This window comes from Vombatus ursinus, unplaced genomic scaffold, assembly GCF_900497805.2.
Source record: "Vombatus ursinus unplaced genomic scaffold, bare-nosed wombat genome assembly UNPS02014782.1, whole genome shotgun sequence".
NCBI classification, from domain to species: Eukaryota; Metazoa; Chordata; class Mammalia; order Diprotodontia; family Vombatidae; genus Vombatus; species Vombatus ursinus.
In genome coordinates this window covers 169850-187659 of record NW_020954560.1, presented here as the reverse complement: position 1 = coordinate 187659, position 17810 = coordinate 169850, and the positions used below count along the sequence as shown (strand labels likewise).

The 17810-nt window shown below is 43.8% G+C and overlaps 1 protein-coding gene across 2 annotated transcripts in view; it reads left to right on the top strand.

Moving 5' to 3' along the window:
- CHD1L (chromodomain helicase DNA binding protein 1 like) overlaps positions 1-17810 on the top strand; it is a 56287-nt gene that overhangs the window by 20623 nt on the left and 17854 nt on the right. For both annotated transcript variants that reach the window (XM_027866700.1, XM_027866701.1), the window contains exons 8-14: positions 2416-2571; positions 3680-3772; positions 5780-5876; positions 10448-10521; positions 13160-13270; positions 16136-16250; positions 16881-17034. In XM_027866700.1, the coding sequence (XP_027722501.1) occupies positions 2416-2571; positions 3680-3772; positions 5780-5876; positions 10448-10521; positions 13160-13270; positions 16136-16250; positions 16881-17034 (800 nt within the window). The remainder of the gene's footprint in view (positions 1-2415; positions 2572-3679; positions 3773-5779; positions 5877-10447; positions 10522-13159; positions 13271-16135; positions 16251-16880; positions 17035-17810) is intronic.

The following is a 17810-nucleotide window of genomic DNA, read 5'->3' as shown; positions in this document are numbered from 1 at the left end:
GGGGGTCCTTACGTGTAGTTTAGCGGCCCCTGTTTCTGTCTGATGTTGACACAGCGCAGGCCACAGCAGTGATTGAAAGAGTTTACGAGTTTATCAGATCCCAGTCAAGTAGCGGCTCTGCCTTTGAAACGCACACCCTTTAAAATCGGGTTGTCTATGTGAGTTAGCACCAGATTCCCCCAGAACCTGCAGTTTTGTAGTGCTGTCCAAAATCTAACCAGGTTTCCTTGAGAGGTACCAAGTTCCCCCATAATTGCTGAGCTCCCTTTCCTCATTGTGGCAAATCTTAAAGCCTGGGTGAAGTGGAACCTGGAGTAGAAGAGGCCAGCTTACCCCATGCATTCGACTCAATTCAAGCATTTATTAAGTACTTGCTGTGTGCCTTTCATGATGCCAGATAGCACATATACAAACAGAACAGTGCCTGCCCTCAAGGAGCTTTCTTTCTACTGGGAAAACCATATATACACAAATAAACTCATTCAAAATATATACAGCGTATGAAGTCGCTGGTGTGGATGGGTTACCACACCACTCTCCCAAATGCCTGTATTTCTGAGTGTATCTATTGCAATAGCCATGCAGTGGTCTCCATGGCAACCCTCCTCTGCCCACCCTGCCCACAAACTCCCTCACATAATTGTCTGTCTGCTGGATACTGCCCTGTTATTAAACACCTGCCGCGTGCCAGGCTCTGTGCTGGGTGTTGCAGATCTAAAGACGAAAGGAAGGCAGGTCTTGTCCTTAAGGAGGGTAGTTACTGGAAGAGACAAGCAGGGGGACAGAGAGGGAGATGGGCAGAGGTAGGTGGAAGGACAGAGAGATGGGCAGAGGTGGACAAGGAGACAGAGACATAGGTGGAGGTGGGCAAGAGATCAGGGATGGGCAGAGATAGGTGGAAGGAGAGATGGTTAGAGGTAGACAGGGGGCCAGAGAAATGGACAGAGGTAGGGGGAGTGACAGAGAGGTGAGCAAGGAAATAGAAAGATGGGTTAAAACAGGCAGGGGGACAGACAGAAAGATGGGCGGAGATGGGCAGGGGGACAGATGTGACTGCTGAACAGAAGCAGTAGAATGGTGTTAGACCAGGGGTCCTTAATCTTCTTTGTTCTATGGACCCCTTGGGCAGGCTGGTGACATCCACAGATCCCATTCTCTGAAGGGTATTTTTAAATGCATAAAATAAAATACTTAGGATTGAAAGGAAACCAGTTATATTGAAATACAGTTTTCAGAATATTACTTTTTAAACCACAAGAAGAAGTTCACAGAGCCCAGACCAGCCCCTGTTAGAGGGCCATTCACCAGCTCATTCATCTCAGACATGACGTTTACCTTTGATCCTCTTTCTGCTGGTTTCTCCTTTACTGAGCACCAGAGGGCGTGCCTGGCATTCCATATGGAGCCTAGCATTAGCCTGAGCTCCTTAAGGACTGCTTTAATCCTGGAATAGAGAGGGATTGATGTATCCCAGGCACCACCACTCAGGGCTCTGAGTCTCAGCCTGGCTCGCAGAAGACCAGCCTCCTCACCTTGACTCTGCCGCTGTTTCTCTTTGTGACCCTGGACAAATGCCTCCATGTCCCCATTTGTTTGCTCAGCATTCTAACAATTAGGCAACCCTCTAGGAAATGCCAGGACATCCTGGCGTAGCAGTTAGGGATGGAGAAAATGTAAACTAAAGCTAAAATCTCCTTTGGGGATGGGGAAAATTGTGAGGCAGGCAGACCCAGGACACTTACTCTGATCTCAGGGAGGTGACTATCTGAGTTGGCCCCGAAAATTCAGAGAACCTGGAGGATAACCAAGCTACCATACCATACTGAGTGGTGGTTGTAATACAGTGAGATAAATGGTGTGAAAGCATTTTTTAAAGTCCAGAATGTCCTATAAATGTAAACTGGTTTTGTTATTTCAGGTAATAGGCTTATTTGTCATGCCTTCAGGGGTGCTCAGTGGTCAGCTAATCATTTTCCTCTAAAATATGAACCCAGCCTGAGGATTTGTGGTTTAAGGAATTTCTACTTTAGATTGTCAGTTATTCTTTAAGTATTAATCAGCCTTTAACAACAAACAAAAGCGACCAGTCCACATGAAAGTTTTTCTCTACCTGTGCTCCCCCAAGAAGAAAGGCCAGGAGGGGAGGGTCTGAAGCTGAGCAGCCTTTCTTATCATCTGGGATGAATCGCCAGGCTGTGCTTAGATAATAACGGGGCTGATCCATCACAGCCGTGTTTGCGGGGCACATAAAAGGGAGAGGAGGGGTGCTAATCAGGACTGTGGTTAGCAGACTCGAGTGCCCAGGGGAGCAGGCCCCCAGCTCGCCAGGTAAATCGCTCTGTGTCCTCTGGTGGCTCAAAGTGGTGGTTGCATGGAGCTTCTCAGCACACTCCTGTTTGACCTTTCCTCCCACAGCAACTGAACTGCATCAGCTCCTGCAGCCCTTTCTGCTGCGGCGAGTTAAGGCCGACGTGGCTCCGGAGCTCCCCAAGAAGACAGAAGTGGTGCTCTACCATGGCATGTCGGCCCTGCAGAAGAAGTACTACAAGGCCATTTTGATGAAGGATCTAGGTAACCAGGGGCCATCTCTTTGCTGAGAGGCAGAGCTAGGATATAGGTTTTCGGGAAGAAAATGTATTGATACTATTGATCACCATCATTATCATTTATATAACAATTTAAAAATACTTAACAAGTATTTCATTTTGTCCTTACAACAACAGCAACAATAATGATGATTATAATATATCCATATATTACATGATAATTGCATATATAATCATTATAATTTCTTATAAATTATAATATTATTTAGTTTTAAGATATAAGTAATAATTAATATAATTGCATGTATGTGATTTTTTATTGTAAAAATACCTCATTTGATCCTCATGACAACCCTGGGAGGTAAGTGCTATTATCATCCCCATTTTACAGTTGAGGAAACTGAGTCAGGCAGAAATTAAGTGACTTGCCAAAGGTCACACAGCTACTAAGCATCTGAGGTTGGATTTGAACTCAGGTTATTCTGAGTCCAGGCCCAGCGCTCTACTTACTGTGCTCCTGAGATGCCTCTATGAAGAACGGGTATGAAATGAAGTGCTTAGAATTCCGATCAACTTCCATGTAGCATAGTTGGAGGTTTTCTTCACTATCTTCATTGTCATCATCATCACCATTCTTCTTGGCGGATTTTTTCTTTCACCCAACTTTATTACCTATTTCTGGTCCCGTGATGGGGATGGTAGGATGGAACTTGTGACTTTCAGTGGTCTCTCCCTTTTATCTGTGACTTCCCCACGTGTTGTGGCCTATCAGAAGTCTTATAGACTCCAAAAATCCTTGCCTAACCGAGTTCACTCTTTAATTGACTGACTATGAAGGGTGCTCTTTCTCAGCTTGATCATTTGACTCTCATTTGTCTAATTCATTGTTCCACCATCGCCTTGACAAGAGTTCACTCATTTTGATTGAGTTTGGAACACTGTAGGAGGACATCAAGAGACACCTTCAGATCAACTGGAAGTTTAGTCCACCATCTCGAAACTAAATGTTTGATAACAAAACTTGCCAGATAGACATTTTTTCCCGTAGTTCATTTAGCATAAAGATACTCCAAATAGAAGTATAATACAATAAAAAATGAGGACTCCAGTTCACTAATCTCTTTATATTTCAGATGCATTTGAAAACGAAATGGCCAAGAAGGTAAAGCTTCAGAATATCCTATCGCAGCTCAGGAAATGTGTGGGCCACCCTTATCTGTTTGATGGTAAGAGAATGCCTCTGTTTCTCTTAATAGTTCCTGTCGGTCAACAGTCAGTTAGCAGGTTTGTGTTGACAGGGGGGCTACAAGCTTACATGGGCGTCCTCTTAGATTTTTCTGAGCTCCAGATCCAGCCTTGGTTCCAGAGCTAAAGTGGGTGATCTCTTGTCCAACTAGCTGTAAAACTGGGGCTAGAATCAAGATGAGTCATCCTTGCCACCTGGCAGCCAAAAGAACTGATGTGACTTTAGGCATCCTTAAGAGAAGTATAGCATCTAGAGAGAAAGGGAATCTTTTTTCATGCATTCTGCTCATTCTGGGCACCAAAATTTAGGGAGGGCTCTTGGCCCGTCTCACCTAGAGTGGAGCGTGGGCCTGGTGCTTCATCTTCTTAGGTCCTGTTTTCTGAGGACACATCTCATAGGAGGGGAAGAGTCAAGTTCAGTCCTAAGTAGGACATAATCAGTGTTTTCTTTGTCACCCAGTGCCCTCGTGGTACGCCTTTGGCCACTCAGTCCCTCCTCTCCCTCCTTGTGGTGTCCTATCTTGGTCATTACCTTCAGGGATTCTAGCTGATTATATATATATATCTATATATAAAAATATATATATAGATATATATATAAAATATATAATTTCATATATATATATACGCACACACATATATGTATATTTATCTGTACACATTTACATATATTAACACACATGTGTCTGTGTATGTGTGTATATACATATACATACATTAACAGGTGTCTGTATGTGTGTATATACACATAAACGTGTCTCTGTGTAAGTGTGTATATATGTATATCAGCATATATGTCTTGTGTATATAAACACACATGTCTGTGTATGTGTGTATACATGTATGTATATATGTGTGTGTACAATATGTGTATGTGTATGTGTATATATGATACAAGAAAGCCTTTATTGCACACCAAGAAAAGGATGCAAAACAATATAAAGGAGTCATAGTTGCCCATTAATAACCAAAAACCACCTTCCCTCTTTGGAATTCTTTAGCTCCACATTCCCTTCAGGGACCTAAATAGCTTCTAGACTCTTGTGGCCACCCTGAGGTTTGGACTTTCTCCATCCACTCCATGAGCTTTAATAGAACATAAGCTCTTTGAGGTCAGGGCTCCTTCTTTTTATATTTCCATCCTCTGTGCCTAGCACAGTGCCTTGTACATTGTTGGCCCCAAATAAATGTTTGTTAAATCGCTTCTCTCTCAGCATTCACATGGTCCTTCAGAAGTCTGGACCACCAAGAGGAAAAAAATTCTTAATTAGTTCACGTTAAAGTGTGCATAACTGATAAGGCCCCTTTAATCCTCAGAGAGATATTTGTTTATTAAAAGAGGCCACTTGTCAATCCAGATAAATCCACGAATGATGGGCTTCTAGTTGGTGGGGTGTTTGGGGGTGGTGTTTTTAGACCCAAGGGAGCTTCCCAGAGGTTTGGGTTCCTGTGGAGCCAGGGGTTCTGTACTTTTCATGTGTAATGGCCCCTCTGGCAGCCTGGTGGTACCTGTGGACCCCTTCTCAGAATAGTGCTTGTTGTTTCCACTTATAAGTGGAGGAGATGCTAAACTTCAGTTCGAGATTCATTAGGGGGCCACGGACCCTAGGTTCAGAACCCCTAGGTATAGGTTATGGTAATCTAGGAAACCTCAGACCATAGAAAGCTTTGCACACTCCCCACCCCACCCAGCCCCCAAAACCAAACAAAATAAAAACAAGCTTCCTAGGAAGGTGAAGGAGCCTGAAGATTCTGCAGAATAAGATGGAATGCAGGCTCCTTAAATCTGATCTTCTTGCCAAAAATGGCTTCATGTTCCCCTTCAGAAGTAGTAGGGAGCAACACCAGGGCTCCACTCTGGCCAGCGGCGGTTTGGGGTTCAGGCCAGTCTTTAGTTCACCCCATGGGAAGGATGCAGCACAACACATGGGACAACATCTCCCCGCTTCCAGGCCTTGGCGCCCATCTCAGTGACTTCTCTATTGTAGGTGTGGAGCCAGAGCCTTTTGAAATTGGAGACCACCTAATTGAGGCCAGTGGGAAGCTTCATCTGCTGGACAAGCTGCTGTCATTCTTGTACACCAGGTATCCGTTCTCTGCCATGGAACCTTCCCAGGCCTCCCCCATCCTGCTGCAGTGGTCTTTCCCTGCCCTAGTATACTGTTTGTCCTTGGGCCTCCGGGGTGCGTTGATCTCTGGTGGAGACATCCTATGGTGCCTGGATGCCCTGAGCCTGGGAAGTCTCTCCCTAGAACCCCAGCCTTTTACAGTTTCACTTTTAAACCAACTATCTTTGTCCTAGCTCAGTGAGCACTGTCCTACCCCAACATTTTGTGGGGTTCTCAGACCTCCAGCTCTCAGTTTTCCCCTGAAGACAGGAGAGGACGGTGTGGGGGCACAATAGATAGTGTGCCTGAGCTTGGGGTTGAGAAGACCCAAGTTCAAATCAAACCTCAGACACTTATTGACTGTGTGACCTTGGGCAAGTCACTTAACCTCTGTCTGCCTTAGTTTCCTAATTTGTAAAATGGGGATGATAATAGCACCTATCTCACAGAGTTGTTGTGAGGATCAAATGAGATAGTACTTGTAAAGCGCTTAGCACAGTGCCTGGCACATAGTAGGCTCTATATAAATGTTAGCTCTCATTATTATTATTCTTATTATAACCTACTTCCCAATAATAGCAAACTAACCTTTTAGGTGTACACATTTAAGTATATACATTTTCAAAGAGCTTGTTTATTTCTCCCCCTCCCCTCAGTCCTTGTTGCTCCATGGGGAATTTGCCCTTTATCGTCTTTGTTTTGTTTTCTTTTATTGAGACCTTATGGGTCTTTATGTCATGCCCAATATCCTCCCCGCCCCCATCAAATCTTTCCTTATAATAATTGAAATCAGCTAAGCAAAACCAAGCAACAGAGCAACTTTCTGAAAGTATGTACAGTGTTTTGTACTCACCCCCTCCCTACGTGGAAGGAAGTATACCTTCCAGGGTTGGTCTTTGCCATTAACCAGGGTTCAGTTGCCTTTTAATTTGGTTTTCATTTGAATTATTATAGTTATTGTATATGATTAGGGATCAGCTAGGTGGCGCAGTGGATAGCGTGCCGGACCTGGAGTCAGGAAGACTCATTTTCCTGAGTTCAAATCTGATGTCAGATACTTACTGGCTACGTGACCCTGGGCAAGTCACTTAACCCTGTTTGTCTCAGTTTCCTCACCTGTGAAATGAGCTGGAGAAGGAAGTGTATTCTTGGCTATCATGAGAAACATTGTTAGGAATATTTTAACATACATGGAACCTTGCTTTTTATCTTTGCCATTTTATGGTGCTTTTGAAAGGAGATTTACTGCAGTGTTTCTAGGGGAGCATCCAATTGGTTAGGAAGGTGGAGGTTTATATGGATCAGTAAATCAACAGATCTTTATTAAACACTGACCCTGTGCCAGGTACTGTGCCAGATATTGAGATCAAAAGACAAAAGTCAAGAAAAGGGTGATAGTGATACAAGACACAACGAGTCTTAGTAGCTGCAGGTTAATCAGTCTGTTTTTCTTGTACATCCTCCTGCCCAGCTTCTGCCCAGTCTTGGCCTTAATGTTAACTTAGTTTTTGTTCCCTTGCTCTGGATTTGGTTGGTCAGGGCTGCTGTTTCTCAGCTCTTCCAAATCCATCTCTCCAGCCTTCAGTCATGGGGAATAGGAGCCTGGGGTTCCGTCAAGTACATGGTACCTCTAGGAAAAGTTGGTTCCTGGTGTGGAAAAGATAGAGCCTTTGGAATGCTGTGTTGTGTTAGGGGAGGCAGGGACAGTGGGGTGTCCTGTGTACCCCCGAGTCTTTGGGAAGGTGAGCTTGCAAGAGTTCAGAGGAGGGATAAGCAGATTCCTGGGGGCTGAGATTGGACAAAGGTAATCAGCTCTGCAGGGGTAAGACGCTACAAAAAGTAAGACCCTAATAACATAGGGGCACGTGATTCTGATGAGGAAGAGATGGCCAGGACCCTCAGAGGAACTGATGGGGCTACCCAGGGAGCATGTGGACAAACTCAGGTTTAGAGGACAGGTACCTGAAGGTAAATATAAAAGCGTGGTGAGGTCCTAGAGGATGAGAAAAGCTCATTCATCCAGAATGAATGGAGTTTTGCCCCCAGTGCTAAGGATGGCAGAAAGACTTTGTAAACTGTGCTGAGGATACAGAGAGAAACAGTGGAAGGTGAGGACCTCCGCCTGGCCAAGGTGAGATCACGACAGCAGGGCAGGAAAGGTGACTCAGTACCCAGTTGGCTTCTGGTTTCCTACTAAGGAGAAAGGACAACAACTAGTCCATCGACATATTTATTATACACCTGCTGTCTCATAATGTACTTCTAGGTGATGAGAACACAAGTACAAAAAATGAAACAATCCTCACTTTCAGTGAGCATACGTTTTAAAGGAAGAGACAGGGTGTGTGGGTGTTGTGTATACATATATACATATGTATGTGTCTATATGTGTAGATATGCACAGCATAAATAGAATGTGAATAAATAGAAAAATAGAATGTGACTGAATAGAAAATCTATTCAAAGTAATTAAATTCAAGGTAGTTTGGGAGGGAGAGAGGACACTAGCCATTGGGGGATCAGAAAAGGTTAGCATTTACCATAATCTCTCGTGACATTCTTGTGGACAGCATGGTTGTGTTACAGGTAGGTGGGTTTAGAAAAGGATGAACCTCTGAGAGTGGTGATGAGTAAAGTGATGTCATTATGGAGAAAGCTCTGGAAAGTAGAAAGAACTTTGGCCAGTTTTATCTCTGACTTTGATGAAAGCGTAAATAGCGTTCCTATTAAATTTGTGGATTCCATAAACCTCAGAAGAATAACTAATACGCTGGATGACAGACTTGAAATTCAAATAGATTTTGGCAGGTTAGAACAGGGGTTTTAGTGAAATTGGATAGGGAGAAATGCAAAGCCCCGAACTCGAGTGAAAACAGTATCTCTTATATCACTAGGAAATGGGGGTGACAAAGTGGTTTGTGTACAGTGAGATCTCTAGCAATTTGAATGGATTGCAGACCCAGTATGAGTCACCTGTGTGACGTGCCCTACCAAAAGATTAATGTTATCTAGGGTGCGTGCACAAAAGCAGAGTGGCCAGGGCCCGGGGGTGGGGGTGTTCCAGAGGTCATTTATTCTAGTTAGCCCCCATTTCCACTTTGAGAAGGACATTGAGGAGTTTCAGGTAAGGAGATGTGGGGTGAAAAGAAAGTCCTAGGAGGATTTTAAAAGTAATTGGTGATATTTAAAGCCAAGAAAAGAAGACGGTGGGCGTAAGATAGCAGTTTTCAGTTATTTGAAAGTGTGGAGGTGTGACTGTCAGTGTTCCCTTGGCCCCAGACAGCAGTATCAGGACCTCCAGGATGAAGTTATAGCGAAGCAGGTTTTGACTCAATATATGAAAAAAACTTGTAGGTTTTTGGACTCTGTTACCATGGAATGAGGTAGCGTATTACCGTAGGTGGTGAATTCGGTCTCACTGGGGAAAGGAATAAACGTTTCCATAGTGTCTGCTATGAGCTGGGTATTGTGCTAATTGTTTTACAAATATTATCTTTTTTGATCCTCACGACAACCCTACGAGGTAGGTGCTATTATTGCCCCCATTTTACAGTTGAGAAAACTGAGGCAAACAGAGGTTAAGTGACTTGCCCAGGGTCACATAGCTAAGTGTCTGAGGCCAGATTTGAACTCAAGTCCTTCTGACTCCAGGCCTAGTGCTGTATCCATTGTGCCACCAGCTATCCCTAGGCAGCCCCCTGGAGGTCTTCAAACAAATGTTGGGTTACCACCTATTGGAAGTAAAGAAAGTAAAGATTGAATCGAATGACTTCTGAGCCCTCTTCCACCTCTAAAACTCTATGATTCCATTAACCTTTAGTCACTTATTTAATAAACACTTTTGATTATTTTGCTATTTGAAGAGCATCATGTTAGATGCCAGAAGAAATAAGTCACAGGGGTGGGGAACCTGTGGCCTCGAGGCCACATGTGACCCTCTGGGGCCTCAAGTGCGGCCCTTTGACCAAATCCAAACATCACAGAACAAATGTGGATTCAGTCAAAGGGCTGCACTTGAGGACCCTGAGGGCCACATGTGGCCTCAAGGCCGTAGGTTCCCCACCCCTGAAATAAGACATTTAGATAAGTGGGTGAATAGTCTCAAATACAGATAATTATAATAGAAAATATTGAATAAGTGCCTCAGAGAGGTGCAGGAGACTCCAGAGTTTAATGAATCCAGAAAAGAAAGCTTCACGTAGGAGGTGGCATTTGAGTTGAGCTTGAAAAAATGGTTTGGAATTCTGTAGGTGAAGAAAAAGAAGGGCACTCCTGGCAGGAGGAACAGTGTGAGCAAAAGTAGGGAGGTGGGAAAGGGCCGGGCACGTTGGTGGCAGAAAATCTGGTTTGGCTGGATTGTATGATACACAGCTAGAAAAACAGAGAGGCATCAGCTTGTGGGACCTTCGAGGAGATGGTGCTGAGTGAGATTCGAGGGTCAGGGAGGCCTTCTAAAGCTCGCGTTGCCGGATTGTGCCGGATTTTGCCGGATTGTGCCGGAACGCCTCCGTGGGCACTCACAGAGTTGCCTTTTCTCGCTTCTCGCAGAGGTCACCGCGTTCTGCTGTTCTCCCAGATGACCCACATGCTGGATATTCTTCAGGACTACATGGATTACCGAGGTGACTTCTCTTGGCCTCCACACTGGCCGGGCCTCGTCGGACCTCACAGTTTGATTAGGCTCCACGTGGGAGGGGAGGGAGGATGGGGTGAAGGGGCAAGGAAGACAAGGAATTGGGGAGGGGAGAGGGGGGAGAAAAGAAGCTCTAATGAACACGGGCTGAAGACAAGAAAGCGCTCTGCTTTGCCCCAGGAAACACTTAGTGGGCTGTTATTTAATGAATGAATGAATGAATGAATGATTGAATGAAAGAGGTAGCTTAAAACCAAAGGATGGTAATGATTAAAGACAAAGTAGTGGGAAGGATTTGTGGCCCCCCAATGTTGGAAGCGTGGGCAGAAGTCAGCGTTTAGAGATGGTGGTGGTGGCTGTCCGGGGCACTCCTGTGGCCCTGCTTCTTTTCCCCGTCAGCATCCCCGCTCTCTGGTCATTCGTGTCTCTTTGAGGTTATCAGCTGCTGCCGTGCCCCCAGTTCACCAGGGTTCCCTGAATTTCAGTACTCCTGCCAGGCAGAATCATAGGAGTTTCCTCCCCTCTCATCTGCTTTCCTATTCCCCAGTCATGGCATGCCAGCGTCTTTTATGTTGACACGGAATTGGCCATGCTCCCTGGGAGACTTCCCCGGAAATTCTGCATACAGACTCGTCCCACCTGGGCCACCCCAAGTGGAAGTTAGCAGGATGGAAGAATCCCATGCGTGGAGGAGGAGTACATACAGTGGCCTTTGGGGCAGGAGTACAGTGCTCCCTGGGGATCCCAGTAACAAATACGAGGGTTAACCGTTTCATAAATTACAAATGATTTTACTATTAATTCTGGTCCTCAAATCCAGAACGTTCAGCTTACGCACCTGGGCGATACCCCAGCCTAACATTTTTCTGCTCTGATCTAGCTATAATGTCAACTCATTTCTGCTTCCCACATAAAGGATTGGGTGACTAGAGCTCGCTCCTCTTTTTCAGCCTTCCTGAATCGGCTTTTCTAGCCCTCAGTTGTTGCTTGGGCCAGAATTTTCTTCCTATAGCTCTCAGCTCAGTCCTCTTCGTGTGCCTTCCCTTCAACCTCCTGACCTGGGAAGGTTCTCTTAGCTTGTGCCTCCTGAATGTGCTGAGCACAGTCCCTGGCATATAGTAGGAGCTTAATAAATGTTGATTGATTGATGATGTGTGGCTCCTTTACCCAGAATAACTTGCTCTCTGCTTCTGTGCCCACACTCCCAATTCCCTACTCTTGACCAAGCCAATCTAATGGACAAATCAGAAAGCCAGTAGTGACTGGATACCTTTCGCCCTTTACTGTGTCAGGGTGACACTTTGGGTACTGTACTTTTTTGGTGGATGCAGAAGGCAAGGTTTGTCGCATTAATTATCATAACTAACGTTACAGCAGCTGGAAGCATTACCAAGTCTCTCTCACCCTCTCAGGGATTGGGTGGCGGCATTTTACCACAGTTCTAGAACAAATACTTCAGAGTTGATCCCCAGAATCTCAAGTAAAATAAACAGTACCATTTGTGAGCGGAGACATGTTAGGCCTTCTTAGTTAGCACTTTTCTGTTTGTGGATGAAAAACATGTAGTCAGAATCCCTGTGCCTGACTGTGCCAAGAAGGAGAAGGGAAGAAGGACTCTTCATTATTGGGGACAGTGTTGATGAAAGAAGTCAAGGGCATACATGATAGGGAAAGGAATAGCAAGGTAGTATAGTGTATGGAGTGATGGACTTGGAGTCAGGAGGTCTGAGTTCAAATCTTGCCTCAAGTACTTACAAATTGTGTGACCCTGGGCAAATCACTTACCCTCTACCTGCCTCAACCACATCATCTGTGAAATGGGGTTAATAGTAACACCTACCTCCCAGGGTGGTTGTGAGGATCAAATGAGATAATATTTGTAAAGTACTTTGTCAGCTTTAAAGTATCTCATATATATACATGTCTGTATGTATGTTAGGTATCATCATCATCATCATCATCATCATCATTACTGGCCATTTCTTAGTTTTCTGAGTTAACAGTATGATAGGAGTCATTCATTCAACATTTGGCAAACTAAGTATTCCCTGTAGGGAAGGTACTTTGGGGATGTAAATCATAGTAAAACAAATAATACAGTACAGATAGGTCACTTAGATGCAATAGTCATGACCTTAAAAGTTGTACATAAATCAAAATTTTATAAGTTATTTTTTAAAACTGGGACAGTTTGCTGTGATCAATCCCTTTGTGAATTAAGGTATCCTTTTACAAAGTGAATCACAACCTTTTTTTTTTTTTTCAATCTGGATTTTCATATTGGATTTGATTAAAGTTGAGATATACCTATATCAGGAATAGGGAACCTGCAGCCTCAAGGCCACATGTGATCCTCTACGTCTTTGGGTGTGGCCCTTTGACTGAATCCAAACTTCACAGAACAAATCCTCTTAATAAAAGAATTTGTTCTGTAAAACTTGGACTCAGTCAAAGGGCCACACCTGAGGACCTAGAAGGCCACATGTGGCCTTGAGGCTGCAGGTTCCCACCCCGACCTATGTAAATAAATGGAAGGAGGAAGTTTTAAGACTGATGTATGTTTTTTGCTATTTCCCCGAAGAGTTCTTGAAAAGGTAATTTTTTTCTTCTGTTTTCTTTCTGGAAAGGCTACAGCTATGAGCGTTTGGATGGGTCAGTGAGAGGAGAAGAAAGACACCTTGCAATTAAGAACTTTGGACAGCAGCCCATATTCGTTTTTCTCCTGAGCACCAAGGCAGGTAAAGCATGAAGTAATTGATGTCCAGTTATTGCCACTTAGCTTCCATGTTCCCTGGCCCCAGCCTCTACCCCAAGCCCACCCAGCTGTCTCATGGATGTGTGATTGGTCATGAAGGGAACCATGCAGGTAAGTGAATAAGTCAGTATTAATCCATCACCACAACTGGAAAAAAAACTTGCATCTTCTGCTGATGGTGGGTCAACACTGTCTTCACATTCAATAGAGTGTACGTTCTTTGAGGGCAGAGACTGTTTCCATTTTGCCTGTGTATCCTTGGCACCTAGAGCAGTGCCTGGTAAATAGTTGGTGCTTAATAAATGCTTATGGATTGATGAGTTATGATATCATGTTTATAAAAACTGAATTTAAGTCTGGAGAGAAGGTCTTTCTAACTGCATCCATGCAGGGTGCAGGTGAGAACATGGTCCTGGAGGGGGTTAAGACAGAATCGATTAGGCTGAGAGCTGGAGCCAGCTTATCAGGCAAAACTGTTCCTAATCACTAATTGTACTATTTGCCATCACTTTTTAATTTTAGGATGCGGTTTCAGCATTTAAAAGACTTAGATACTTCTCTTGAAATTTGATTATACTATAGCAGTGATGGTCCAGGTAGCCCACGGTAACATTAAAAAGAGAAGAAACTATCTTTATAGAGAAAGCTTTTTAAAGGCATTAAATACCAGGCACATTAATTACAAGGCAGTGTGTCCCGTCTTTTTTTTTTTTGTTTTAAATTTTTTTTTAAATTTTAAATTTTTTTTATTTTTAGGCAGTTGGGGTTAAGTCACTTGCCCAGGGTCACACAGCTAGTGAGTGTCAAGTTTTTGGTCTGAGGCTGGATTCGAACTCAGATTGTCCTGACTTCAGGGCCGTGCTCGTCCCGTCGTTTAAACAAAGCTTCACTTCACTCTACTGTTCTCTCAAGTTACTGTCCTATATCTTTTCTCCATTTCACTGGAAACTATTAGAAAAAGCTATCTATACACTGTTTCCACTTTCTCGCGTTCATCCTCTTATAATATGGGCTCCATCCCCACCACTCAACTGAAACAGTTTTCTCCAGAGTCCCTAGTGATCTCTTTATTGCTAAATCAAATGTCTATTCTCAGTCCTCATCCTTCTTGACCTCATTGCAGTGTTTGGCCCTGTTGGCCTTCTCCTCCTCCTGGATGCCCCCTGGTCCTCAAATTCCTTGGATTTTCATGACAAGAAGTTTTATTCTTTTCCCATCCATGCAATAGATCCTTCTTAGTCCCCTGTGCAGTGTTCTGGACCCTCTTCTCTTTCTATAGTCTCTCTTGTTCCATTGTTTAGATTTATCAGTCTGCATGAATTTAATCATCCTCTCTGTGCTAATGGCTCCCAAATCTCCATATCTAGCACTCATCTCTCTCTTGATATCTCGTAGGCGTCTCCATCTGCCTACTGGCTAGACATCTTTACCTGGGTATCATATAGTCGTCTGTGAACATCCGCATATCCAAAACAGATCTCATCTCTCCCTCACCTCTTCCTCTTCGGCCTTCCTGCTCCCCATCCTCTTTCCCTGTTTTTGATCCCAGGTGCCACCATCTTTCTAGTCAATCAGATTTACAACCTATGAGTCAACCTCAATTCTTTGCTCCTTCACTATCCCTTCCCACCACTCTTATCAGTCAACTTTGTTCATTTCTTTCATGATACATCTCTCAAATCTACCCCCTTCTCTATTCATTTGGCTACCACTGTAGTTCAAGTCCATTGCAGTAACCTCCTACTTGGTCTTCTTGCATCCAGTTTCTTCCCTTTCTAATCCATCTTCCAAACAACTGCAGACTGAACATACAGGTCTGATTGTGTCACTTTGCTCAAAGAGCTTCAGTGGTGCCCTGTTGACTCTAGAATCAAATACAGACTCCTCTCTTAATCATTTAAAGGCCTTCATAGTCTGGGTCTCTTCTGTATTTTCAGGCTGATTATACTTTACTCATAAACTCTATTTTCCAGCCAACGTTGCCTATTTGTTGTTTCCTGTACACTATATTTCATTTCCCACCTCAGTATCTTTGCACAGGCAGTCTTCTATGCCTAGAATGCCTTCCTTTCTCACCCTCAGCTTCCTTCAAGGTTCAGCTCGAGTCACTCCTTCAAGAGCCCTTTCCTGGTGTCTATCCCTCCCCCTCTTAAAAAACAAATCCCTGTGTTCATTTTGGATATGCCTTGAATTGACTTCTCTCTGAACACTTGTAACCTCAATAGAACGTAAGCTCCTTGAGTGAGGGCAGGCTCTTCCTTGCTTTTGTCTTTGATCCCCAGTGCCACACTGGGGTGCCTGACATGGGAGCAGGAGAGGCTGTTCTGTGTGTTAAGGGCTTAAATTCCTCCAATTATGTTCTTTCTAATCCAGAAAAAAATAATTTTCTGCTTTCTTTTTGGGTAACTCCCCCCAATCTGGCTGAAAACTATTTATTACTTGTATTTAATGCAAAATTTAAATAAAACAATACTTTTCTTAGCGACACCCCAGTAGTACTGCCTTTATTATGAAATTTCCAGAACTGTTTTCTGAAAGAACTGTTCTCCCCCACCGTAGACCACTTCCAACAAAACTTAAATGAGTTTTTTTTTAAATGTATATTTCAAGTGGTTTCATGATGCCAGCCTGGGACATATTGGATATTCCTGCTCCTTCCCTCTTTCCCCTTCGTCTTGCCGTAAGGAAGACAGTAGGAGCTCAGTCAGGATTTTGGAATCCCCGAGTCCTGGAGTGGGGATGGCGGTGTCAGTGTGAAAGATGTACCGGCTGCTCGGGCCTGGCTTTCACTTTATTAATCTGCCTTCCTGTCTGTCACTGATCCCACTCTCTCTCTTCTTCTTTTCAGGTGGAGTGGGCATGAATTTAACGGCCGCTGATACAGTTATTTTTGTTGACAGTGACTTTAACCCTCAAAATGACTTACAAGCGATCGCCAGGGCTCACAGAATCGGTCAGAAGAAGTGAGGAATCTGAGCGGCGGTGGCGTCCTCAAGTCCTTTCCCCTTCCCTTAGTTTTGGGTTCTCTGGCCAATAGCTCGTCTCTTGTTCTGTTTGGGGGGTGGGGACATGAGGAGTGAGGACGATGTGGGGAAAGGCAGTCCTAGAATTAAAGCCCCGACTTTCACGTTGACTCCATGAGTTATTTCATTAGTCTATGAAAAGAGGGAATGAAATGATAGACTTATATCTTTAGGAACCTCCAGAAATAATCATTCCCAGGTAAACTCCACTTAATAAATGAGGTTCTGTGACCGTGTAGGCTGTTAAAAATAGCTCTCACCATTTGGGGAAGGCAAAGGTTGATGAATGAGAGGAAATTCCAAAGCAGAAGAACCTCTATGGCTTCCCCTGGCCTGGGTGAAAGAAATGCTTGAGTAAAATAAATTCAAGATGGAAAGCACACAGGCCCAAAGTGTACAGAAAATCTGAGACCATTTTCCAACAAGAGTTAAAGCCTTATAAAACATTCCCCAGCATTAACGGTGCTCCAAATAGGCCTTATTTTCTTTAAGAAATATTAGACTTAAATGCTTCTTACTTTTGCTTATAGTCTTTTCACAGGGAACATTTTTCATGTGTGCCTTACACAGGTCTGTGAAGATTATTCGGCTTATTGGCCGAGATACAGTGGAAGAAATCATCTACAGGAGAGCAGCGTCCAAACTGCGGCTCACCAATGCCATCATAGAGGGTGGTCACTTGACTCTGGGAGTGCAGAAGTCTCCAGCAGCCTCGGACCTGCAGGTAGGACATATTTGGCCATCCTTCAGATTAGAAGGCAATGATAAGTGACGGTCATTCCTCTTAGGGTGAGGGTGCAGATGAAGAGGCCAGTACAACAATTAACCCTCCCTCTTAAACTACAAACACTGAAAGACTCTCCTTTTAGCACAGGAATTCTTAACCTGGAATCTGTGAATTTGTTTTGTTTTTTTTTTAAATATTTTTTTAACTGTGTTTCAATATGCTTTGGGTTTTTTTGGACTCCCATGTGTTTTATTTATTCTGGAAAGGGGTCCGTAACTTCATCAGACTGTCGGGGAGCTCCATGACACAAAAAAGGTTAAGAACCTCTGTTTCAGCATATGTAGCCAACAGTTTATTTCATCCTATTTAATTGGTTAAAACATGACCTGACATTGTGATGGAGAATGAGAAGTGTTCAAGTTACTGTTCAAGACATAAGGAATCCAAAACAAATTAAAAACTCTTGGGACTGAGAAAAGAGAGTTTTAGGATGGCCTTTTCTAGAAAGATGGGGAAGAGGACAAAAATTATGGTTGAATACTGAGACAAGTAGGTAGAGAATTGGCAGAGTGATGGCACCTCTGCCTTCTCAGATCAAGCCAACCTTCTGCATCCTGGTGCTGAGCATGCTTGTGAGGGGCATGAATATTAACGTCACATTTTATGGATGAAGAAACTGAAGCCCTGTACAAGGTCTTATGGTGATTCAAGGGCAAAGTGACCTGGCAAGTTGAACACAATGTCATGAGATTTGGGATAGAACCAGTGACTGA